The 26,169-nt window shown below is 42.6% G+C and overlaps 1 protein-coding gene across 3 annotated transcripts in view; it reads left to right on the plus strand.

Moving 5' to 3' along the window:
* Positions 1–26,169, plus strand: part of RAD18 (RAD18 E3 ubiquitin protein ligase) — a 112,471-nt gene that overhangs the window by 25,791 nt on the left and 60,511 nt on the right. For all 3 annotated transcript variants that reach the window (XM_081853404.1, XM_081853405.1, XM_081853406.1), the window contains 4 exons: positions 3,555–3,654; positions 14,706–14,890; positions 18,963–19,039; positions 19,701–19,761. In XM_081853404.1, coding sequence (XP_081709530.1) covers positions 3,555–3,654; positions 14,706–14,890; positions 18,963–19,039; positions 19,701–19,761 — 423 coding nt within the window. The remainder of the gene's footprint in view (positions 1–3,554; positions 3,655–14,705; positions 14,891–18,962; positions 19,040–19,700; positions 19,762–26,169) is intronic.

Raw genomic sequence — 26,169 nt, forward strand, 5'->3', positions numbered from 1 at the left:
TGGGTCTTAAGAAAAAGGCAATAAGATGCCCATCAGGTGATAATGTTAAAAGGATTCTGCTGTAGTTTTTTCAGTTGAACAGTTTTTGGTTTAAAAATGGACTTTGATAGAATCCCTAGTGAAGTGGTGCTTTGCAGTTGAGGCCTCCTTAATTCCAAAAGAAGTGGAAAATTCAGAGGTTATGTTTTTAAATTGCCAGTAATAAAGCCTTTACATTCATGATATACCGTTGTTGTTCTTGCATATTTTAATGGGCATTTTTTTGGCTGCCTTAATATGAAAGGGGAAAGAGTGAAAATTTTCTAACTTGTGAATTGAGTCATAAATGTAAAATGCAATGATATCCTTTGTACACTACCTTATATCATTTATAATTATCTTTGCTAACTTACATGTTATTTGGAATACAGTGTGGGAACCCAGTTGGCCTAGAAACAAAACATTATTGCTTAGATGAATTTGGCATTCCTGGTCTCTTTTTCCAGTGTTATTTATAGAAGTATCAGAACACATTTTAATAATTGATATTTCAAGAAATGCTACATTAGTAAGTGACTTCCCAGTCTCTATACCCATGAAGAATAAACTTTGCTCCCTGCTCCCAAATTCCAGTCCAATTATTCCAGTTGGAATAATTCCAATTATTATATAGGAATAATTACTGTGTTTTAAGGATATTGTGTTTCTAATGGTGTTTATCGTTTTATGTTGTAAACCACACAGAGAATAATGCTTTTGGATGGCTTTATATAAAAACAGCAAGTAAATATTCCCCTTCCCTGTCTGAAGCATAAGGAAAATAAATGCAGTACTATATTTTATTTTTTATTTTCTGTCCTCTGACTTTGTACTACTCTATTTTGCCTTCCCCCTTTATGTCTCAGAGACATACTCTGGACCTTTTAAAGCTTTGACTTACAGTGGAATAGCTGAGCTGAATATCTGTATACAATTAATTCGTTGCATAAGTTGCCTTTTAAAAATGTTCTCTAGGTGACATAACACAGATAAATAAATAGACAAAATTAAAGCATGACACAGCAACTCAATAAAGCCATAAATCAATAACGCCAAACCAGCGGTAGGACAATAAAACCCAGCCATAAAATCTAACATTGCCCTGTTCCACGTGCTAAAGGGAGCCTGAGATGACAAAACAAGAAAGGCAGTTAAGCAGATATGCAAGGAGAGGGTAGGTAGCACCCATTTATTTGATTAAAACAGTTCAGAATAATTAGGATCCAATGTAAGATCATTGTATGCTAGGAGCCAGATCCTGAAAGAACTCATAACTCAGGAGCTACATTCTAGGGGTAAGAAGCCTGTAGCTAACTCTGTGGGGCAGCTGGAGGGGCCACAGTAAACTAGGCTAAAAGCTTCCACTTTGGAGAAGGGATAAAAAGGAGGAAACTCCACCATATATAGTTCTACAAAACACAGATCTTGCTAGTGGGAGAATCAGCTTAGTTTTAAAAAGGGTGGGCTTAGCCTTCTTTAAAAACACCCCTGACCCTTCATAAGCTCTGTTCCCCTATATTATAAATGTTAGACTGTTGTTGTGGGTTAAAATAAGGTGCAGCTGAAAACTTGCAGCTGTCAGTGCAAGTTAAAACCAGGTAAAATTTAGTCAGGTCTATCAAAGCTAGAGTGCGAGGTACAACTGAAAACTACATAATAACTTGCACTTTTAAAAATGTGTTGCTACCAGGATTTTTTTTTTTTTAAACCGCTCCTTTCTTTCACGTAAAGAAAAGCCAAGCTCTCAAAGTAACTAAAACTACAAAAAGCAATTATGCAGGTAGAAAGCTGAAAAGGGTGTGTTGGAGAGAAATCATGGGTGTGCATGAGCAAGAAGCTCCTGGCTCTCCAGGAACAGGTTTCTTTCCTTGAGACTGAGGTGTCAGGCTTGGAAAAGCTAAGGAAGGCAGAGAGGTTGGTGGGTGATAGCTGTGTCCCACTCCCACAGTGGCAGCTCCATCTGTCATGGAGAATAAGGGTCCCTGGGATGGAGAACATAATTCTGAGGAAGAGGGAAACATTCCCTTCAAAGGGGCCAAATTCCTTGGGGGACAAACAACTATCCTCTCATGCTGAGGATACTTCTCTGGGGTTGTGGAGGAGGGATCCTTTGTCTTGTGAAAAATATTAGCAAGGCCATGTTTGTACATGCAATACAACACTATCCAACCTTTGGGAGTAACTTAATGTTCAATGGCTTTGGGTAAAATAGGCTGTGTCTCCTGCTGGGGTCAGGTTTTTGTAGGACTTTGAAGCTTACACCTAAGAATCATGCCTGTGATGGACCACATTCCTGTTCCACATTGGCAGAAATATTAAGATTCCAAACACAGAGAATATGGGTTTGGAATCCAATGTGGTTGTGTGTATGTCTAAGGAAGTTGTAGGGGAAAGTGGTGATTAAGAGAAGAATGATCTCTTTCCATGTCTTCTGATCCTTTGCTTCAAATGGCTCCTTCTTATGCTGCTTTAAAGAAAGTGATTCTTTGGATTTTAGGATGTGAATTAATATGCACTTTTGACTTCATTTTTTTTTAAATTTTTTATTGAAGATTTTCTTAATACAATAAAATAAAAACCAGAATAAACAGAAAACAGAACAAAAAGAAAGAAAAAAAAAAACAACAGAAATACAATTAACATCTTATAGTAACCATATTTTCTTTGCTTTTTGGGCTTCCTCACATCTCTCGCTCCTGCGTTCCAAAATTATACAATTTTAACCAGCAAATTATCACCTTGTTTCCATTCTTATTCTATAGATTGCCAATATTATGTCCCTAACTTTGAATACTTTTATCTAAATCTTGAATACCCAATTTAAACATGATAGTTATTCAAAGTTTATTTTTCTCTTAAATTCACTTATTCTCATATTCTTTTCAACTAGCTTAATGGAGCCGTGTTATTTTCAATCTCGCATCCTTCTTAGCACTCATATAATTTACAATGTTTTTGTAGATAGTCCTTAAATTTCTTCCAATCCTCTTCCATTGTTTCCTCTCCCAGGTCTCGGAATCTGCCGGTCATTTCTGCCAGTTCCATATAGTCCATCAGTTGCATCTGCCATTCTTCCAGCGTGGGCAAATCTTGAGTTTTCCAATATAATTTTCTGCTGGAGAATGGAGCTTCCATTTTTTCCAGGGTGGCAGGAAATGTTCCCTAGACCTGGACCACTGGGCTATGTCATTTGGGGTAAATGCAATCATGTTTGGGAAAATATAGACGAGGATGCATTGCTGGTGCCATTGTGAATCTTAAATATCCTAAATTTGCTAGAGGAAAAGACATGTTTCTATATAGAAAGTGGCTGGTGAGGTCTGTACTTGTATTTTTGCGGAAGTAAGCTCCATTTGGAACAGGTAATGAAATGGTGTTCATATATTAGGAACACCTCCACCCCAAAATCTGCATTTTGCTTTGCACAAAAACACCCACCCTTTCCCTCCTCCCTTATGAAAATAAATGGTTTTCTTTGGTTGGCAAGCATTCTTTAGGAATGTTCATGTTAACATGAATGCTTTCAAATGTTTCAGTGGAGTGCCCTGTCTGCGGGGTTCCTGTTCAAGAACTTCATATAAATAAACACCTTGATGGCTGCTTGAGAAGAGATGAGAAGAAAGACAGTCTCCGAAGGTAAGATACTTGAGTGAGTGAGCTTCTGGTGAATGTTGCCCATGCTTGCTGCAAGGAGATGAAGTTATGTGCCAGATTGTGCCAAGCTTTTTTGTTTGCTTGTGAACAAATGATATTAATATGCACCACCCAAAAGGGGGGAAATCAACAACAAAACTCTGGGTGTTCAATTTATTCAAAGTCATTGGATTTATTGAATAAAGGGGAACATCTGTTGTCTGGAAACAAGCTGAACCAGTCTTGCTGCCTTTGTATCAATATTTGGGTCTTTGTCACTTTCTTAGCCAGACTTAAAGCAAGCACCCACTGACTTCCTTTGAATCCTTCATAGATGCTATTGTATTGTTAGCTAAAGGCATCATTTATGTTTATTTATAATATCATTCAGGTACCACTTTTGGATGACAGCCCAGCCTGGGTACAGGCATATAAAAAATAGCATAGCTGAATCTTGGGAAGAAAGATGATGGGCATTATGTCTGGACCTCTTCCTCTACCTTGTCAATCAACACAAATAAGAAGGAGGCACAGTGCAAAATTCTCAGTAGGTGGAGTACTACCCTTACAAGACCTCACTGTCTATATCCAAATTATAGTTATACTTACTGGAAGAGGCATAGGCAGATTGATTCATCCTCCCCCGCCCCCCACTTTGGAACTATCCAACAGTGTGGATGTTCTGCAACGTGATTCCTGATTACTTTCAGGAATTTCTGCACATCATTATTATTAGATAACTGCAGGTAACTTTTTAAAGCCATGCTTCAGAATCTAATGATGCTGGGTCCATGCATCAAGAGCTAATGAAGCAGTTATATAGACCAGCAAAGTCGATAGAAGATTCTCATATAGTCTTCTAAGGCAGAATGCTTTGGAGACTGATTATGTACGAACTTGTTCAGCAAGTACAACAAACCAGAAAGCTTTATTTTGAAGAAAAGCTGTTAGGGTGCTATGGCTTCCAGTTGTCTGCTATGTTAGAAGCCCTTCAAGCTTCTGATCACATCCAATCAAGTACAGACACACATCTTCTTTTTTCTATGATTACATCCAATCTATCTCAGTAGTCTGTGAGCTTCTCCTTAGAGTGTTTTCCTCTAATTGTTCCACAAGCTTACCCATGATGTACTAATGATTGCCATACCAGTGAGTTTGCTTTTGCTCTTAAGGATCGGTGATCTTGTTGCATTGTTATGCACGTTCCTTTATTTTGGACATAGAAAAACGCTTTCCAGCCATGTATTTTAATCCCTTCTCCCTCTTTTCTCTCATAAAAGCACACACAAAGCCAGGATAGTGAGTGAATGGACAAGTTTAAATGCAGTGATTATGTTTAACCATTTAAAACAACAACAATAACAACAAGCATAGCGTGTGATACATTATTTGCACAATACAAATGTGGGTGGAGGACAGCCTTAGTTGATTTCATTAGTAGAAACTAATGTCAATAGTAGGAAAGTAACATCTCTGATTAATCCCAGTAGATCATATATAAAGTCTCGTGTAGATGACAGAATCCTACAATCACATTGAATAAAAGAATCATGAATGGAGTTCATTTGTGAATAGGGTAGAATGGTTTATTCTGCATTACTGTGTGAAATAGCAATAGCACAAACAGGGTGAACGATGTCAAAGATTTTTTTTATTTTTTTAAAGAGATGAAACGCGTGAGTTGCCTGTGGAGCCTGAGCTTGTTGCTAGGGAACATTATTGGTGGCATTTGTCGCAAATTGTTTTGAATGCCTATGGCAGGACAGTGATTCATATGTGTTAGAAATAATAAATAAACAAGAAAGGATTAGATAAGTTTGTGGAGTACAAGAGGCGCTGGTGCCAAATTAGTCAAGTTAGTTAGGGAATGCAGTGGCATTAGGGAATGCAGTGGCATGTACCCTCTTCATTATCGTTTGCTTTCCCACTTAGGAATATAGAATTCACTTCCAGTGAAACAGAATATCATGCTTGATGGGAATGCAATGGGGTCTAACAAGCTTAAGATATATACACTGCCTTTTGCTTTAAGGAGTTCTTCATAACTATGTAAGGCAGACTCCAGCTTTTTAAGGCCTCAGTTACACAAAGACTATTTGTTTTCTATTGTGTCTCAAAGATCACAGTGTACATTCAAATGGCCCAAGGTCACCCAGTGAGCTTCATGACAAAGTAGGGATTTGAACCCTGGTCCCCCGGCTCCTAGACAGGCACTGTGACCACTGCAGCACACTGGCCCACTGGGAGGATGAGCACCTGCAACTTGTTCCAATTTGCTGACCCTCGAAATGTTTGGCTTACCCATTTACTATGGGGTGCACCTGCAGGTTGCACTGTAGCTGTGGTTATGAGCTCCACAACTATGGCGAAGCTCTACATACCTCTCTCCATGCCACCCTCAAATGCATAATGGTGATTTAGAACACAGGAAAAGGAAGTCTTGTTAACAGAGTGCTGTCATTTCTAAAGTGGTAGGCCTATTCAGGCTTTCAGTATCATGAGTATTGAATGTGTCAAATGAGCTATAGGTGTGTCCCCAGTCAACCCATGATGACCTTCGATGCACATAGCATTTTCAGCCTAGGGATGCCTCATGTTGGAAACCCTATACATGGTGACCTTGGGCCAGTCACTCACTCTTGGCCTAAGCTTCAAACTAATGCAGATAAAGGTTTGGCTCCAGAAACAGATCCTGAAGCTGAGGCTCCAATACTTTGGCCACATCATGAGAAGAGAAGACTCCCTGGAAAAGGCCCTGATGTTGGGAAAGATTGAGGGCACAAGGAGAAGGGGATGACAGAGGACGAGATGGTTGGACAGTGTTCTCACAGCTACTAGCATGAGTTTGACCAAACTGCGGGAGGCAGTAGAAAACAGGAGTGCCTGGCGTGCTCTGGTCCATGGGGTCACAAAGAGTCGAACATGATTAAATGACTAAACAACAACAACATGACCAGCAAATTTATTTCATTATGAGGAGGGGTAGCCCCATGTGTCCCCTTCACCTGTTTGGAACAAAGTGCCTAAATAGGACTCATGTTGACTTGTGATCCAAACTATAGGGACACAATGGCTGTGTTTAGATGATAAGTTCAACAGCCGAGCTAGGAACGGGTGCCCATGCACAGCTTCTTTGAGTGAGCAAACAGATTACAAAGTCTTCCATTAACTATAGTTTCCTGTTTTGTTTGAACTGGGAAACTATGGCTAACAGGTTTGGAACAAGCCAGGATATGAGGCTAACAGGTTTGGAACAAGCCAGGATATGAGGCTATGGTTCAAAGATTGCTTAAAATCATAACTTGTTCTAAAGACATTAACTGTAGTGTCCTGGTTTCATGAAGCAAGAAACTAATAGTTAAAGATTTCCTGGCTTATTTTTCCACATCACATGAAGGGGCTGCATTGCACACTCACTGAGCAGTAGTTGTGCTGTCGGTTCTGATATAAATTTATTGAGCCATTTCTCCAGCCCTGATTTCAAACTTTGATCTAATTCTTAGTGGAATAGTAGGAAATATGAGCATGGCTAATCTGCCATTAATTTTGTTTTGCAAATGATGCACTGGGATTTTGAAATTTCTGTATTTGCTCAGTAGTTAATTCTTTCCCTTGTGCTCTCTCTAGTTCAAATGTGTGCTTTCATTACCAAAAGTTCTTAGTGTTATACTGAATGCAAAATACCACAAGCTTACCATGTGTTAGCACTTGGCCATGGAAAGACAATGACAAATGTTTGCAAGTCATCTTATTTCCACAGAGGTCTCTCTATTGCACTCTGAACAGGTGCTAGCATCTTTATTTTGACAGCTTTTTGACTGTTTCTTGATTTTTGTTATTACTTGCAGATGTAAAGATTTATATATGGCTGGAACACGCTTTCCCTCTGGAATTCTAAGAAATGTGGCTGTTTTCTGTAATGTGGTTTATTTTTGTCTAGGCGTCATGCAGTTTAAAACAGCCTCTGAGAAGATTCTTGTCTCAAAAGATTTAGCTACTAAAAGTTATTGAGCATGACCTTGGCAATGTGTTCAACTTCCTTACGGTGGCAGTTAGGAGATTTAGCTTGCCTGTAAGGAATATTATCTGGGGTGGGTTTGGGGGTTTTTTTGCTTCACATGGAAAATGGCCAACATATATTTTAAAGCAGTATTTCAGAGGGGCAGTTATTTATGATTCTGGGTTTCACACAGGAAACCTAGTAACTGCATACAAGTATGCTAACCCTTTAATGTTTTCTGAGCTTAAAATGATGTGTGGAACTGGTTGTCAGTGCAGACTCTTGAAAAAGCTCAGTTCCCATTCTTTCTTTAAATAAAGATTTTTTGCCTCATAGGCTCATTTGCACATTAAGCTGTACCATGACAAAGAAAACCTAACCTTCAATAGCCTTCATACATTCAAATAATGAGCGGGGGGGGGGGGCTGTCCCTGCCAACTTCACCCTCCATAATTTCATGTGTGTGGGGTGGAAGGCTTGAAGAGGGAACATACATGGGTTCCTTCTTTAGACTTTCTTGAACTGTGGTGCCCAGAACTGGACACAGTACTCCAGGTGAGGTCTGACCAGAGCAGAATACAGTGGCACTATTACTTCCCTTGATCTAGATCCTATTGATGCAGCCCAGAATTGCATTGGCTTTTTTAGCTGCCGCGTCACACTGTTGGCTCATGTCAAGTTTGTGGTCAACCAAGACTCCTAGATCCTTTTCACATGTACTGCTCTCAAGCCAGGTGTCACCCATCTTGTATTTGTGCCTCTCATTTTTTTTGCCCAAGTGCAATACTTTACATTTCTCCCTGTTAAAATTCATCTTGTTTGTTTTGGCTCAGTTCTCTAATCTGTCAAGGTTGTTTTGAAGTGTTATCCTGTCCTCTGGGGTGTTAGCCACCCCTCCCAGTTTGGTGTCATCTGCAAATTTGATCAGGATGCCCTTGAGTCCATCATCCAAGTTGTTGATAAAGATGTTGAATAAGACCGGGCCCAAGACAGAACCCTGTGGCACCCCACTAGTCACTCTTCTCCAGGATGAAGAGGAACCATTGATGAGCACCCTTTGGGTTCGGTCAGTCAGCCAGTTACAAATCCACTGAGTGGTAGCATAGTCAAGTCCGCATTTTACCAGCTTCTTTATAAGAATATCATAGAATCATAGAATCATAGAGTTGGAAGAGACCACAAGGGCCATCGAGTCCAACCCCCTGCCAAGCAGGAAACACCATCAGAGCACTCCTGACATATGGTTGTCAAGCCTCTGCTTAAAGACCTCCAAAGAAGGAGACTCCACCATAATAATAATAATAATAATAATAATAATTTATTATTTGTACCCCGCCTATCTGGCTGGGTTTCCCCAGCCACTCTGGGCGGCTTCCAACAGAGATAAAAAATACACTAAAATGTCACATATTAAAAACTTCCCTGAACAGGGCTGCCTTCAGATGTCTTCTGAATGTCAGGTAGTTGTCCATCGCCTTGACATCCGATGGGAGGGCATTCCACAGGGCGGGTGCCACCACCGAGAAGGCCCTCTGCCTGGTTCCCTGCAACTTGGCCTCTCGCAGTGAGGGAACCGCCAGAAGGCCCTCGGAGCTGGACCTCAGTGTCCGGGCAGAACGATGGGGGAGGAGACGCTCCTTCAGATATACTGGACCGAGGCCATTTAGGGCTTTAAAGGTCAGCACCAACACTTTGAATTGTGCTCGGAAACGTACTGGGAGCCAATGTAGGTCTTTCAAGACCGGTGTTATATGGTCTCGGCGGCCGCTCCCAGTCACCAATCTAGCTGCCGCATTCTGGATTAGTTGTAGTTTCCGGGTCACCTTCAAAGGTAGCCCCACGTAGAGCGCATTGCAGTAGTCCAAGCGGGAGATAACCAGAGCATGTACCACTCTGGCGAGACAGACCGCAGGCAGATAGGGTCTCAGCCTACGTACCAGATGGAGCTGGTAAACAGCTGCCGTGGATACAGATTTGACCTGTGCCTCCATGGACAGCTGTGAGTCCAAAATGACTCCCAGGCTGCGCACCTGGTCCTTCAGGGGCACAGTTACCCCATTCAGGACCAGGGAATCCTCCACACCTGCCCGCCTCTTGTCCCCCCAAAACAGTCTTCTGACTTGTCAGGATTCAACCTCAATCGGTTAGCCGCCATCCATCCTCCAACCGCTTCCAGACACTCACACAGGACCTTTACCGCCTTCACTGGTTCTGATTTAAAAGAGAGGTAGAGCTGGGTATCATCTGCATACTGATGAACACCCAGCCCAAACCTCCTGATGATCCCTCCCAGCGGCTGCATGTAGATGTTGAAAAGCATGGGGGAGAGGACAGAACCCTGAGGCACCCCACAAGTGAGCGGCCAGGGGTCTGAACACTCATCCCCCCCACCACTTTCTGAACACGGCCCAGGAGGAAGGAGCGGAACCACTGTATGACAGTGCCCCCAGCTCCCAGCCCCTCAAGACGGTCCAGAAGGATGTCATGGTCGATGGTATCAAACGCCGCTGAGAGATCCAGCAGAACTAGGAAACAGCTCTCACCTTTGTCCCTAGCCCGCCGGAGATCATCAACCAGTGCGACCAAGGCAGTTTCAGTCCCATGATGAGGCCTGAATCCCGACTGGAAGGGCTCCAAATGGTCCGCTTCTTCCAGGCGTGCCTGGAGTTGTTCAGCAACCACTCGCTCAATCACCGTGCCCAAGAATGGAAGGTTTGAGACTGGGCGATAATTGGCCATCGTGGCCGCATCTAAAGATGGTTTTTTAAGAAGCGGTTTAATAACCGCCTCTTTCAGCGGGTCTGGGAAGGCTCCCTCACGGAGGGAAGCATTCACCACCCCACGAAGCCCATCGCTCAGTCCTTCCCGGCTAGCTTTTATAAGCCAGGATGGGCAAGGATCCAGGAGACAGGTGGTTGGCTTCACTCGTCCAAGCAGCCTGTCCACATCCTCGGAGGTAACAGATTGAAATTGATCCCACACAACTTGACCAGACAGGACTCTAGCACTCTCCCGCCCCGGCCCTGCTCCCACGGTGGAGTCTACTTCTTCCCGAATCAGAGCGATTTTATCTGCAAAAAAATTTGCAAAATCATTGCAGGAGAACATGTGGCCTGTACTGGGCCCCGATGTTACAGGTGGTTCCGCTAAATTGCGAACCACCTGAAAGAGTCTCCTGCTGCTGTTTTCTGCAGATGCAATAGAGGCGGTGAAGAAAGTCTTCTTCGCCATCGCTATCGCCACTTGGTAGGCTCGACGTTGAGCTCTAACCCGTGTCCGGTCAGATTCAGAATGAGTTATCCGCCACCGGCGCTCTAGCCGTCTCAACGATTGTTTCATTGCCCTCAGATCCGTGGAAAACCACGGGGCTCTCCGGGCTTCATGCAATCGGAGAGGGCGCTTCGGAGCCAAACAGTCAATAGCCCTGGTTAACTCCACATTCCAGCGGGCCACCAGGGAATTGGCTGAAAGGCCATCAACATGGGATAAAGCATCCCCAACCACTCTCTGGAAACCATTTGGATCCATTAAGTGGCGGGGGCGGACCATCCGAATCAGTCCCACCTCCCTGCAGAGGGGATGGGTCGCAGAGAAGTCCAGTTGCACCAGGAAGTGGTCTGACCATGGCACTTCTTTCGTTTCGCTTTTACTTAGTGTCAGATCACCAACATCCGTAGAGGTAAACACCAGGTCCAAGGCATGTCCGCGGCTATGGGTTGGGCCTGACTTATTCAGGGACAGCCTCATGGAGGCCATGCTTTCCACGAAGTCCCGAGCGGCCCCTTGTAAGGTCGTGTCGGCATGGATGTTAAAATCCCCTAGGACGACCAAGCTAGGTGTCTCCAGGAGAACATCCGCCACGACCTGAAGCAGCTCGGGCAGGGAATCCTTGGTGCAGCGGGGAGGTCGGTACACCAAAAGGAATCCTGTACTGCCCCTATTGCCCAACTTCCAGAACATGCACTCAGAAAACTGGGTCTTCCCAATAGGACGCCTGGTGCAAACTAATGACTTCCTAAAAATCACTGCAACCCCCCCTCCCCGCCCACATGACCTGGGTTGCTGTGCGTAAGAGAAACCTGGTGGACAAGCAGCGGCAAGGACAGGCCCATCTGCTTCATCCAACCAAGTCTCTGTTACACATGCAAGGTCAAGTCCTCCATCCATGATCAAGTCATGGATGGCAGTGGTCTTATGAATCATTGACCTGGCATTGCACAGCAACACTTTCAGGTCATGTGGGTATCCCTTGCTGATTCTAGTATTCATCCGGTCAGGACCAGACCCAGAGGCAGGGATAGTCCTCAGACAACGACTAAACCTGCCTCCTCTGTAATGACATGGTCTGGTCTTAGCGTAACTCCTCCTCCTACCCGTGATCACTGAGATCGGTTGTCCCAGTGCATTCCCCCCTGTGAAGCATATCCCAGCCATTTTGTGGGCTGGGGCCCATTCCCCGGCAGCCCTGACCCCTCCCCTTAAGAACAAAATAACCCCTTTAAAAAACAAACAAAAAAGAAAAAGAAAAAACACAACACAAATAAAACAATATAAACAAAAAACAATAAAAATTACAAAAATTACAAAAACATAAAATCAAACAAATTCCCAGGCCCAATAAACATCCACCGCACCCCCCCCACATACAAAAAATTCAAAATAAAAATTTTAAAACATTTTAAAAGCACTCTGCACCCCTCCAGCAGTAACAGCAACTGTTCTAGTGAGGCCCGTCAGGCCCTGCCCCAGGCCAGATGGTGAGTGGCAGGAAGGAGCAGGACCCCATACACTCACACAGGAGAGTCCTCCCGGGCAGCAGAGTCCAGCAGTCCTTTATGAGGCTTCAGGCCCCGCCCCAGGCCAGATGGTGAGTGGCAGGAAGGAGCAGGGCCCTCAGACACTCACACGCAGGAGAGTCCTCCCGGGCAGCAGAGTCCAGCAGTCCTTTATGAGGCTTCAGGCCCCGCCCCAGGCCAGATGGTGAGTGGCAGGAAGGAGCAGGGCCCTCAGACACTCACATACAGGAGAGTCCTCCCGGGCAGCAGAGTCCAGCAGTCCTTTATGAGGCTTCAGGCCCCGCCCCAGGCCAGATGGTGAGTGGCAGGAAGGAGCAGGGCCCTCAGACACTCACACGCAGGAGAGTCCTCCTTGGCACACTCCTTGGCAGCAAATTCCACTGTCGAACAGCTCTTACTGTCAGGAAGTTCTTCCTAATGTTTAGGTGGAATCTTTTTTCTTGTAGTTTGGAACCATTGCTCCGTGTCCGCTTCTCTGGAGCAGCAGAAAACAACCTTTCTCCCTCCTCTATGTCACATCCTTTTATATATTTGAACATGGCTATCATATCACCCCTTAACCTCCTCTTCTCCAGGCTAAACATGCCCAGCTCCCTTAGCCGTTCTTCATAAGGCATCATTTCCAGGCCTTTGACCATTTTGGTTGCCCTCCTCTGGACACGTTCCAGTTTGTCAGTGTCCTTCTTGAACTGTGGTGCCCAGAACTGGACACAGTACTCTAGGTGAGGTCTGACCAGAGCAGAATACAGTGGCACTATTACTTCCCTTGGGAATACTTGCCACTATTACTTGCCCATGGGGCACCTTGTCAAATGCCTTGCTGAAATCAAGGTAGGCTACATCCACTGCGTTCCCTTCATCTACCAGGCTTGTAATTCTGTCAAAAAACGAGATCAGGTTAGTCTGACATGACTTATTTTTCAGAAATCCATGCTGACTATTGGTGATCACAGCATTCCTTTCAAGGTGCTCACAGACTGTTTGCTTAATGATCTGCTCCAGAATCTTCCCTGGTATTGATGTCAGACTGACTGGGCGGTAATTATTTGGGTCCTCTCTTTTCCCCTTTTTGAAAATAAGGACAACATTTGCCCTCCTCCAGTCTGCCGGGACTTCGCCTGTTCTCCAGGAATTCTCAAAGATGACTGCCAGTGGTTCTGAGATCACATCTGCCAGTTCTTTTAATACTCTTGGATGCAGTTCATCTGGCCCTGGAGACTTGAATACATCTAAACTAGCCAAGTATTCTTGTACTATCTCCTTAGTTATTCTGGGCTGTGTTTCCTCTGCTGAATCATTTGCTCCAAATTCTTCAGGTCGGGCATTGTTTTCTTTATCGGAGAAGACTGAGGCAAAGAAGGCATTGAGGAGTTCAGCCCTTTCTGTGTCCCCTGTTTGCATTTCACCATCTTCTCCTCTGAGTGACCCCACTGTTTCTTAATCATTTTCTGGTGGGCAATAAAGATAGTTCTTTGAGCAAGCCTTTTCGGGTTGTGGCATTTTAGTAACAATGTACTGATTCCGCTATCACTGTTAAATTCTGATTACTGATGTTCTAAACGGTTGGTCCTATTGTTGGTTTTATATTTTGTAAGAGGTTTTCATTATCTAAGAGAAAAGTTGGATTAAAAAAACTTGAAATAATAATTAATAACAAGTTCCATTAACTGGCACTCGAAGGAATTTGGTCATATTAATACATTATATTGCCAATTTATATTAAAAATTTATGTAATTTATATAATTGTAAAATATAACCAGAAAGAGAGATCCAAAGTATTCGGCTCATGGCATTTCATTTTCTATAATGTGATAGTTTTTTAACGTTTTATTTGAATCAAACTCCTGATCCCCTCAGCTTAGCTTACATCACAAGGTTGTTCTGACAGTAGAAAGTGGAGAGAACGTTGAGCAACTCGGAGCTGAAGCAGGTTATAACAGTAATTCATAAAAATGATGATGATGACGATGATAATATTTGATGTTGGGAAAGGAATGCTATACCCGACTAAGAGGGATGAAAAGTGGTGATGCTTAGGAAAAGTACCAGGAATGCTCTTATCCACCACCACCCATCTGTGCTGACCTGAAAGTCCTCTAACGTATCTGATCTTTTATTGCAGTGCATTTGTGTGTGAGTCCCCCCACCCTTTTGTTTTTTTGAATAACTATAATGTAGGAAAAACCACATACATTTGTTGAAGTGCCTGACCGGAAAAACTTTATTGATTCCCTCCCATTTTTAAAAATTATTTCAGCTCTGGACAAAAAAGAAAGCTACTGTCTAAAGTGGTGTACAGTTTACTGTCTGATCGCGATCTGAGAAGAAGGCTGAAAGAACTTGGACTGTCCACTCAGGGAACGAAACAACAGCTTATTAAAAGGCACCAGGAGTTTGTGCACATGTATAATTCAGAGTGCGATTCTTTAAATCCCAAATCAGGTAGGAAGCTGGATTTCACATAATGAAATTATTTGAAAACTGAAAACTGCCAACATTTTCATAAAGTATGCCTCTTTCTGACAGCTTGTTTACCTACCATTTTATTTATTTGAGAACAAAACATTCGAGCATGCCTATTCCAGATTTCTCTTTGGACATATTTGGTCTTGGACTCTTTTCGCACGAAACAGCTACTCTGCTGAAAGGCCATTTGAATTTTCATTGGCATGAGGTCAGCTCAGCGCAAGGTAGCTATTTGTGTCCAGTGGTTGCTTTCCACATGGCGTTGGGATTCCCCTGTAACCCTGGCAGGAATATTCTCAGTGGTATGATGGTAGTTAATTTCTATGGCCTCCACACACACTGCACAGCTGCTACATGGATGCGACTTCAGATAACTTATTTGTGTGTTTATAGAGTGAAGTCAGCCTTAGAGACTTAATTATTGTTGGTGTTTGTCCTTGTTCATCCAGGGTGGTGGTGGCAATGCTTGTGGTCATCCCATTCCGTCTTGCACTATTTTAGCTATAGGTGCTGTAAATTGTTTGCTTCTAGCCAATCAACTCTATACACGCAGGCCACACTATCCGAACACTCGCTATATGAAAATTCACTTATCCATACACAAGAAATTGGTACCCAAACGTCATGTGAGACCTGTGTGTATTATAAAACTCAAGGTATAATACACATACTCACCTCTTTCCCCTGGCCTTTTACATCTGATATATACATTTTGAGGACCCCCCCCCCATTTTCATGACCGTAATTGTTGTAACCCACTCAGTAAAATGTACGAAATCTAATTAATGATGATGTCGATTCTCACATAGTTGCACAACACACTTTAAAAGTAAAAAAATAATAATCTCTGAATAGAACTTAGGAGAGGAATCTCTGATTCAGTTCTACCTGTCCCATTTTAACAGAAAGCTAGGAAATCTTTTCCGCTAAAAGTCAAAATGACCTCTAGAGTTACAATTCGAAAATACGACTTGAGGGCACAAATATTTGTCTAGGGGAAGACAACATGACAGCTTACCTCTTAAAACGTGCTTGCCCTGGTTCCAGTAGTCGTAGGCAACAACAGAAGTGTCTGTTCTGAGTGTTTTGATTTGACTTTTGTCGCTGCAAGAACTAGAGAAATACAGTTGGTTTTTTTTCCAGAAAAATGAATGATGGAGGTTAGCATTAGAGAAACCCTGCTGGATCACATCAAGGGTCCTTCTCCAGTGTTCTGTTTCCCACTGTGGCCAATCAGATGCCAGCAGGAAGTCCACAAGCAGGACACAAGTGCAGTGCCTGCCCACACACTCATGTTCCCCAGCAACAGGCATTCAGAGGCATGATGCCTTCAAACCTGGATGTACTAGGGTAACTCAATGAAAATTTCAACCCATTTTTCATTTTCTTATACAGTGGTACCTCAGGTTACAAATGCTTCAGGTTACATACACTTCAGGTTACAGACTCCGCTAACCCAGAAATAGTGCTTCAGGTTAAGAACTTTGCTTCAGGATGAGAACAGAAATCGCGCAGCGGTGGCACGGCGGCAGCAGGAGGCCCCATTAGCTAAAGTGGTGCTTCAGGTTAAGAATAGTTTCAGGTTAAGAACAGACCTCCGGAACGAATTAAGTACTTAACCAGAGGTACCATTGTACAGTTAACATGTTCTAGGTCATTTAAAATACAATTTCCCAAAGTTTTATCTTCCAGCAACACTTTTAAAACGACGTGAGTAAAACGACGAGAAGCGTGACATGCAATATGGCTCAGAATTTGTTTTTTTCGAATCATACATAATTTTATAAGCATCTACCATGTTCTCTCTTAGTCACCTACATTTATTTGTCTGGTTCCTTTGGGTCACAGTTTTTCCATGGGGGTGGTAATTATGGTTTGGGGAAACAAACCAATTTCAGATGGTTGTTTTGCTCAATTGCCTGAAACCATAGTTAAGATTAGCCACAGTTTATGGTTCGAACAAACCTCTTAACTGGGGTTAATTGAAAATTGAAGCAAAAACTTCCAGTTTCCTGGCAGCCACAGTGGAGGAAGAGATTGGAGACAGGCATGTGTGAGCTCATCCATGTAGCATTAAAACATATTTTAATGTTGCATACAACTCAGGCTATTGTGATTTACATTAGAAGCAATGGGTTTCTGACTCTAGTCCAGGAATGGCAAAACGGTGGCCCTCCAGATGTTGCATTACAGCTCCCACCACCTCTGATCTTTAGACATGTTGGCCAAGGCTGGGGAGTGTTGGAATCCAACAACATCTGTAGGCCCTATCGCACTCCCTAAACTGCTCAATCTAGTCTGGATTTTTCTACAAATCAGGAGAGGTTTGAGTCATGTTGGGCTTATTTCTTAGATATCTATTTATAGAGCAGCTTCTTTAAGAAGGTATCGGATTCCTGATGGAAGTAAGGTTTGAGTTTCGTTTTCCCGTGAGAAAAATCCATAGGCTCTAAATTAATGATCTCTACGCAGGACAGACTTAAAATCAACAAACATGTCGATTGCAAGCAAAAATACAATCCATTTGTGATGCCAGAAAACTCTCATTTTATAGCATGCTGTAAATTGTCCTGCTATTTTGTTTTTGCCAGCCATTTGGATTTCAAAGACCAGAAATAAAAAACAACAACAATAAAATAAAATAATTCTTGGTGGCACTAACAGGCAAGAATGCTACCAAGGACCCTCTTTCCCATGCTTGGTTCATTTGATCTCACGGGTCTGTAAAATAGGTCAATTATATTTCTGTTTCACAAAAAAGGGCACCAAAATGGAGAGTGATTTGCCCAAAGCTGTTGTCTTGGGAGTTTGATTACAAGTCGGGGATTCAGAGTCTAGGATCTTAATCTCTAACCCTACACAACATTCACCGGGGCATGCTGACTCCTCCACCCCCTGCCAACAATTTTTATTTCAGTTCTAACTAGAGATGTTCTGTTCTGTTGAATAGTAGAAAATATTGATGCATGAAGACTCAATCATTATCCACCTACATATGTTGTTCAGGCACATGTATACATTTATTTTTATATGGCTTCAGCTCTGTTAGCTCCGAAGAAATGTTTGCCTGCTACTACTGACAGCAGTGACTATTAATGCTCATAGCCCTAATTTTTCACATGGGGGGTAGAGGAATGCTGGTTAGGCATTCCAGAAGCTGGACTATACCAAAGATGTTCGAGAGAGAGAGAGAGAGAGAGAGAGAGAGAGGAAATAAGAACTCTGTAACTCTGTTTTTTTGGTCATTCCTGCAAAATCCAATAATAATAATAATAATAATAGTAGTAGTAGTAGCAGCAGCAGTAGTTGGGAGTTGACAAATGAGAGATGTAACAGTCACTTGGAGATCTATGGACCTTGTTGTAGTGACATTCAAAACTCTCTTAGCACAGTCTTCTGTTCAGGTCTTCCAGTCCTTGATTTGTCTTTGCTGCTTATAGGTCTGGGGTGGATAGATTCTGGGAAGGAAACACAAGGAGCAGAAAACAAGCAGTGTTTGTTGGGCAGGAGATGGGCTACTGTTGCAGAATCAGGGGCTGTTACTGCAGCCAGTCACAAAGAAGAACCTCTTGCCTTTTTCCTCTTTCATTTACCTTTCTCCTTCACTCTGTGATCTCCTTTATCAGAAAACTATTGCTGCTTTTGAAAATGCTGTCTAATACTCAGATACATTAACAGTCAAGGATTTCCTGAGAAGCCTCTTAGAGCTTGCTCAGAATGGCATGAGAAATCTGTCCTAATTCTGAGATCCTTCTGGCAGCTAGCATGTGGTTACTGATGTTTCCTACCCCTTTCAACAAGGATGCAGTCTTTATTCCCCTATTCAGGTCTTACTTTTCACAAGCAGGTGAACTGCACCTTCTTCCATTCTCTCGTACTCCCCGTCTCTTAGAAAAAGCTTCATTATAGGTGAAAATGTGCTTTCACTTCAGACTAGCATGTTTCAGTTCTTACAAAGAATATACTCTCAGAAACATTTTGTGCCTTGATATAAGAGGCGCCCCCGTGATGTTAGGCTTCTGCTTACGGCAATCGTTTATTTCCACAGTTGCTGAAATTGTAGGAGAGCTGGAAAAAAATGAGAAGACTCGAACACAACTGGAATCCAGTAAACCTAGAAGAGGCGTAAGTTGATAAACTTTGACTGAGGCTTAGTGACAAGAAATGAGCATGTGTCACTTCATGTGATGAAAATCCCACAATGAGCTTTTCAAACCACAACTGAGGATGTACCATATGTGTACCCCCTGCATTGCAGGGACCGTACTAGATGATTCTTGGGATCCCTTCCAACTCTACACATCTATGAGATGTAGTTAATAATGGTGGAGACTGGTGCGCCTCAGTAGGGAGGGCCAGGCACAATTGGGGCACCACCACTGAAAAGACCCCGTCATGAGTCAGCACCAACTGAGCATCCTCTGATGATGGCACCACCAACAAGGCCTCACCTGCCAATTATAGGATGTGAGATGGTTGGTACTGAGGAAGGTGCTCTTTTAGGTACTTGGGTCCCAAGCCATTTAAAGATTTATGCTCTAGTGCTAGCACCTTGAATTTGACCCTGTAGAGAAAAGGATCTCCCTTTAGGTAGACTAGCACACGTTAAATGCAATCGAGAGTGTATAGAAAGAGTGCTAAACTACAGCTGTCAGGGGAGGGGATGGTTGTGTGAGGAGAATATAAAAACTTTCCTTTTAGATAATTATGTCTTGATTATTTTGGGGTGTGTGGCTTTATATCCTTCATCCTTCATTAAAAAGAAATGTTTGTTCTACTGTTGCAGAGTATGACATTTACCAAAAAACAGACAGAGAAAGAAATAGATGAAATTCACAGAGATTATCGTAAGTAAAGCAATTATTTCATTTGCATTTTTTTAAAAAAGGAAATTACTTCTTAGGAAATGAACAAATTACAAATGGAACTGGTATTAAAATACTCATTTTCTCCCTTTTCCCCATCATTTTTTACCTATACTAGTGTGCCCAAGAAAAGAAATAAAATAAAATAAAATGCGAGCAGTTCATTATGGGATTGCAGGGAGCTATGACTAGGAAGCAAAACTCTCCACTCTTCCTCCCGTATTTGGCATAATAGCTTTGGTGTCAACATGAAGGCATACTCTGGTTCAGTTAGTTACATCTTTCCTGCAAATTTGTCCTGCAAATAGGATCACAAACTGTAGTTTGAAGTTAGTTTGCAACACTGGTTTTGATGAGAAACAGAAACCATAGTTTGTAGGTTTTGGTATACTGGAAAAAACCTATGGTTTATACTAAAGAGATAGTATGTAATTGAATCAGAGCATGGGAGCTGCAGCGGGGTGGGGGTTCACATAGTGCCAAGCCACAGTTTCACATTTTGTCTGAACTGAACCAATGCTTTTTTATTTTAACTGTTAGCTAGCAACCTTATAGTTTGTCCAATAAGAAGTCTTAAGGAATCATTATCAAATTATGCTTAATATAATGTTGGCTATGACTCTGGTTTAGAGTTCAAGTTACAGTGGTAACTTGGGTTACAAATGCTTCGGGTTACAAACTCCGCTAACCCAGAAGTAGTACCTCAGGTTAAGAACTTTGCCCCAGGATGAGAATGGAAATCACACGGCGACGGCAGCGGGAGGCCCCATTAGCGAAAGTGGTACCTCAGGTTAAGAACGGTTTCAGGTTAAGAACGGAACTTTGGAATGAATTAAGTTCGTAACCAGAGGTACCACTGTACTTTCAGGTATACCCTTGATTGACCCAATATAGGACTGCTGTGTGTCTGTTCCTCATCATATTTAGTAACTAAATGTCCTTTGGGAGTGCAGCAGGATGTTGAACTAGTTAGAAAAGCTTGCCTCATGAAATTGAGTTTAGGATATATTTTAACAGGTTACTCTTAATTATTTTTAAACTTTGATTTTGGGAATAATTTTGATCCTACCTGGTTCATTCTTTATTTAATTTCAGGGCTAATTTTTCTACACTGAATAGTCCAGCAATTCCTCTTTTGGCTCCCAGTCGATGCTTTATAAATGTCAAAACACTAGTATTAACTAGTGTAATGTGAAGTGTTGTAGCAGCATTATGCAAATGGAACGTTTGGAAAAAAATATGTATGCATATCAATCTTCACTGTAGCATGACAGGTGAATGAAAGTACTGCATCGCAAATGAAACTGATCAGTTTTTAATGAGAGCAGTGAGAAGCTAGAATATTGTACATTTGCTCTGGCCTTTTATGGATGAGTTGCTCGTCCCCATGCATTTTGTTCCTGACCAGTAATTTGCTTCACTTCCCGTATAGGTTCATACATTCTACAGCCATATGGGACTTTAGGGACATCGAAACTGACTAATAGCAGTCTGTGCCCAGATCCTCAATGAATGACTTCGTTTTCCTTTGCTTTGATACAAGGGTTCTTAGAATTTTACCTAAGGAATGGTTAAGGTTACCTAAGCACAATGAATACAAGGATCTAAAGGCAAATCCCTCAGGAGGGAGATGTTGTTGTATTCAGCTCCTAACTTCCTTAACCTTAGATCAACAGTTAGGGATGATGGCAGCAACACCAGGGTACTCAAGGTTGGGAAGACTAATGTAGGTCAGTGGAAGAGTTAACAATGAAGGTATTATTCATTCATTTATTGCATTTATAGACCTCCTTGTCCTCCAAGGAGCTCAAGGTGTACATGGTTCTCTCCTCTCCATTTTGTCCTTAAAAAACAACAACCCTGTGAGGTAGGTTAGACTGAAAGACAGTGACTGGCCCAAGGTTACCCAGTGATCTTCATGGCTGGGTGAGGATTCAAACCCTAGTCTCCCAGGTCATTGTCTGACACACTTTTCACAGTTACAGTACATGGACACTCCAATTTACAGGGAAGCAAATTTCTGAGAGTGAAATTCACAGTCCCAGAACTAATTACTACATATAGTGAGGAATGAAAGTGCATTGTTCAAAAAGGAACATTGGGTCTGTTGGGAAGGATTGGGTGAGAATTATATATCGTTTTTTTCACCAAAAGACTCACAAAGTGCAGGTGGTTGTGTTGCCCGCACCTGTTCTAGTAACTGAAAAATCTTCGCACGTCTGACATTTTGTTGTTCTTGATATTTGACACCAAATGACACAGAGCTCATCCAATGAAGCTGAATGTACGTAGGAAGATTCAGAGCAGAAAACAGAAAGCACTTCTTCATACAGCACATTGTTAAACTGTGGAACTTGCTCCCACAGGAGGCAGTGATGGCTACCAACTTGGATGGTTTTAAAGGAATTGGACAAATTCATGAGGATAAGGCGACCAGTGGCTGCTAGCCATGATGGCTATGCTCCACCTCCACTGTCAGGAGCATTATGCCTCTGAGTCTCAGCTGCTGAGCATCACAGATGGGCAGAGTGCTGTTGCACTCATGGCCAGCTTGCAGGCTTCCAACAGGCATCTGCTCAGCCACTGTGAGACCAGGTTGCTGGACTACATGTGCCATTGGTCTGAATCAGCAGGCTCATCTTACATTCTTAACCAAAGCAGATTGTGAATTATTTTGGCCAGGGAACATAAACCATGCTCAGAAACAGCACGTTGAATCAACATTGGCTGGCTACACCAACTAGACCCACCTTCTGATGTTGGGAGAGCGTAGAATGTCTTAAGTGAGAATGAATGAGAAGGAAAGAGCTGTGGTAGAAAAGGCCAAGGAGAAAAGGTTTCTCGGAGAACACATTTCATTGGTTCCCAGTTCTGGAAATGGCAATCGTGACACTGGCAGATATTTTCCTGGAGACCAGATTTTCATAGAAGCATCCCACTTTGCTTGTCAGCTAGCTGACAGTTTGCTCAGATAGCAGGAGGCTTGCTAAACTCTGGAATGGCTGCTTGAGCACGTCTGGTCTCTTGAGGGAGAAGGAGAAAAGGCTTTGCCTCATTCACAGTTCTGGCAATTACACCAGCAAAGATGATACTCAACAAGAGCTTTGGCTTCCAAACATCATGCTCACAAAGGCTCGCATCAATGAACTTTCAGTGCTGTGTTTCATGAGCCTCACACCTCATACTACACATATACAGTCGTACCTCGTTTTGCGGCCAGGAACTGTTCTGGAGCCCTGGCCGCTAGCCGAAAAGGATGCAGAGCAAAGCGCCGTGTCTGCGCATGCACGCGGAGGGGTTTGTGTTTCTGTGCATGCGTGAAATGCAATTTAGCACTTCTGCAAATGCGCAAGCGGCAAACCTGGAAGTAACCCGTTCTGGTACTTCCGGGTTTGCCGTGGACGTTCGCTGGAATGGACGCTAGACAAGGTGGACGTTCACGGAGGTATTACTGTAACACTAAGGTTTCATTGGATTAAAATTTATTAAGCATTTTAGTGCTCCCCTCAAAAAGATAATTTATTTTGAAGTGTACTTGTTTATGTGCATTTATGTACAAACAGATTTATAAGCGCAAATTATCCAAAATATATTGGTCTATGCTCAGATGTCATGTTCGCTCTTCACTTCCACTGCAGCTTTTCTGGTCTTACTTGTGTTCTAGTAGTAGAAACCTATCACTGAGATTTCTTAAAACAAGCTTTTATTGATGGACACAAAAGAAGAAACAGAAAAATTGTGGTTGTTTGGTTTATGCAGGGGGCTGGCTGTCTCTAATAGAATTAATTCATACATTTTCAATTTGTATCGAATGACCAGGAAGAAAGCAATTTGTGCTGCAAATAGAGTCCTGAATCTTTCCCGTCAACCCCCCCCCCCCCGAAGGAGGGAGAATTATGAATGCTGCAGATGGTTTTTGTGCATTTTTATATACTTATTTTCATCATTGTTCTCTTGTTCTTTGGGTAGAGCCATACTGTTACCACATGCATCCACAGATGATGGATAGTAAAAGGGTCTCCACAGGGTGTTAGCTATGAATAGATGGTGAGCTCAGATGACTAGCAATTGTGGACCAATGGTGGCAGTACAAAAAAGGTGTGATGCAAGCACCACTGTCTTCCTGAAGTATTCACAGAATCTCTAATGGCACCGTGACATGCTGAGCAAATGCTACCATATAGAAAGTTGCTGTCTTCACTGCCTTGTAGATTAATTCTTGGCAATTTGACCTTTTCCAAACAACATCAGTGTGGAACAGGACTCCATCTAGCAGTTGATCACCAGTTATCTAACCAGGGACTGACAGATTCTGGATGGGCAAGCAAACATTTCTGATAATTGGGGCATTCACTTGCTCCAGGGGGAGAAGACTTGATGCATACCTCATGCTGTATCTTGTACTGTGTCATGGACAAATCAGCACACTTCAGCCGTCCTCCACCTCGGGGGCCACCTCGTGGCAGTGGAGGCATGCCAGCCTTCTCTGTCTCTGCTCTTCCCAGCCATTCAGAGCTCCACTCTGACTGACCAACAGGCACAGAGATAAGCTGATGTGCCTTTACCCCCACGCCTTCCAGCACAGAGCCAGAGAGGGCGGGGGACATGGAAGGTCATTTGAGTTCTCTGCTTGCATCAAGCAAGCATGGAGATGAAGCAAATGGCAGAACTTAGGGAGGGTGCAAGGATCAAACCTCCTTCCCCTTTTCTCCTGGTACTGGAGTTGCAGGTTTGGGCTTTTCTCACTTTGCGAGAGTCTGGCCTGACCCCTTGTAAAGTGAGATTGTCAATCCCTGTTTCTTACCTTTTGGAAATCAGCGCAACTAGTTGTGCTCTAGGTGAATGGGAAGTTGCCGCTCTTTTGTATTCAGCCTGTAATGTCATGGAAGGCGATTTGGCTCTTGGGCCAGTTTGATTACCCTTAACACCGCTGGCATTTTTCAGCAGACCACAGACAGGATGCTTTGTCATTACATTCACCCGGATGAATGCTTCAAAGCCATCTTCTTCCAGACGAAATCCCTTGCTGAATTTTTCTGCCCTTTATGAGCAGATGCTTTGAGTTACAAGTGTTCATTTCCTTTCTGATCTACATTTGCGCTAACTGCAGCCGTACTGTTAACTTTTTGTATGAGACTATAAAATGTGTCTTGTCAAACAGTTTTTAAAAAGCTTTAGATTTAATTCCAAAATATTTGGGCTACACAAGGGTGAAGAATGCATTTCCTATTGTTAATGCCATGTTTGCTGGGTATTTTGGGGATGTGCACTGCTTCGCCTTCATCCTTGGATACAATGTGTGTCTCAGTTGCACCTGATTTCTACACTACTCATATGCAGGGCACATCAGCTGTGTCAATACCAAGGACATACCAGAACCATTGTAGAATTAGTCTGAGTGTTGTGCCTTTTCCAAGAGAAGTTCCTGGGCTTCCAGTTGTTGCCATACTACTGAACCATGACTGGGAGAAGCTGCTAGGTAGACCTAAGTTACCAAGCACTGCTTGTGCATATCTTCCATTCATTTCATTGAGACATTCATGGATGCTTTCACCTCTGTTCAATTAGGATGGCTAATGACAATTTTGTTGTTGTCCAAGGTGAGAATACACCAGAGTAATCCATTTGCTTTTCTGGATGAGCACTGGCTTTGCAAGGATGCTCATATATACATGAATTCATATTGGGGAAAGAAGATTGAGTCTTCAGTAGTTAAAGTGAAATAATGGTCGAAAGTGGCTTTGAGTACAAGCTCTAAACCTGTGGTTCCCAACGTGGGGCACACGCCACACGGGGGGGCAATTTGATTTTTAAGAGGGGTAATTCAAGAATGAGTTATTAATGGCCTTTTAGGCTTCCTCCATGTGAATAAGAATTCACTTTTTGAATAATAAGAATTACATGTCACGGGGGGGATCAGGATTTTAGAGATGCTTAGGTGGGGCATGGCAAAAAAAGAAGAAGTTGGGAACCACTGCTCTAGGCAGAAACACATGTTTTCACCCATACTGTGTGAAATCATCTTGTTTCTAGAATCTGCAATAAAAATCCCATTTAAATACACATTTTGAAATGTATTTTGACCCTTTTTTCCAACTGAGAACTATGAAAACCAGTGGATAACAGAGACAACAATCTGAGGTATCCAATCTTATATGGGCTTGCCTGGGTGCAACTCCCATTAAACTCAGTTGTGTTTTTGTCTGAGTAATGTTGTAGGTTTGCATTGTTTTAGCTTGGGCATAGGAGGTTCATAATTAGAATTTGCAAACTTTGAATGCAGACTGATTCTAAGCTGTATTAATGCTTTAACGTTTTCCCAGTTTAAAGTTGAAGTGAATGGGGGACAGTGGAATAATAACATACATTGCTCCCTTATTTATTATAACA

Source organism: Podarcis erhardii (genome assembly GCF_964252035.2).
Source record: "Podarcis erhardii genome assembly, chromosome: 2".
NCBI lineage: Eukaryota > Metazoa > Chordata > Lepidosauria > Squamata > Lacertidae > Podarcis > Podarcis erhardii.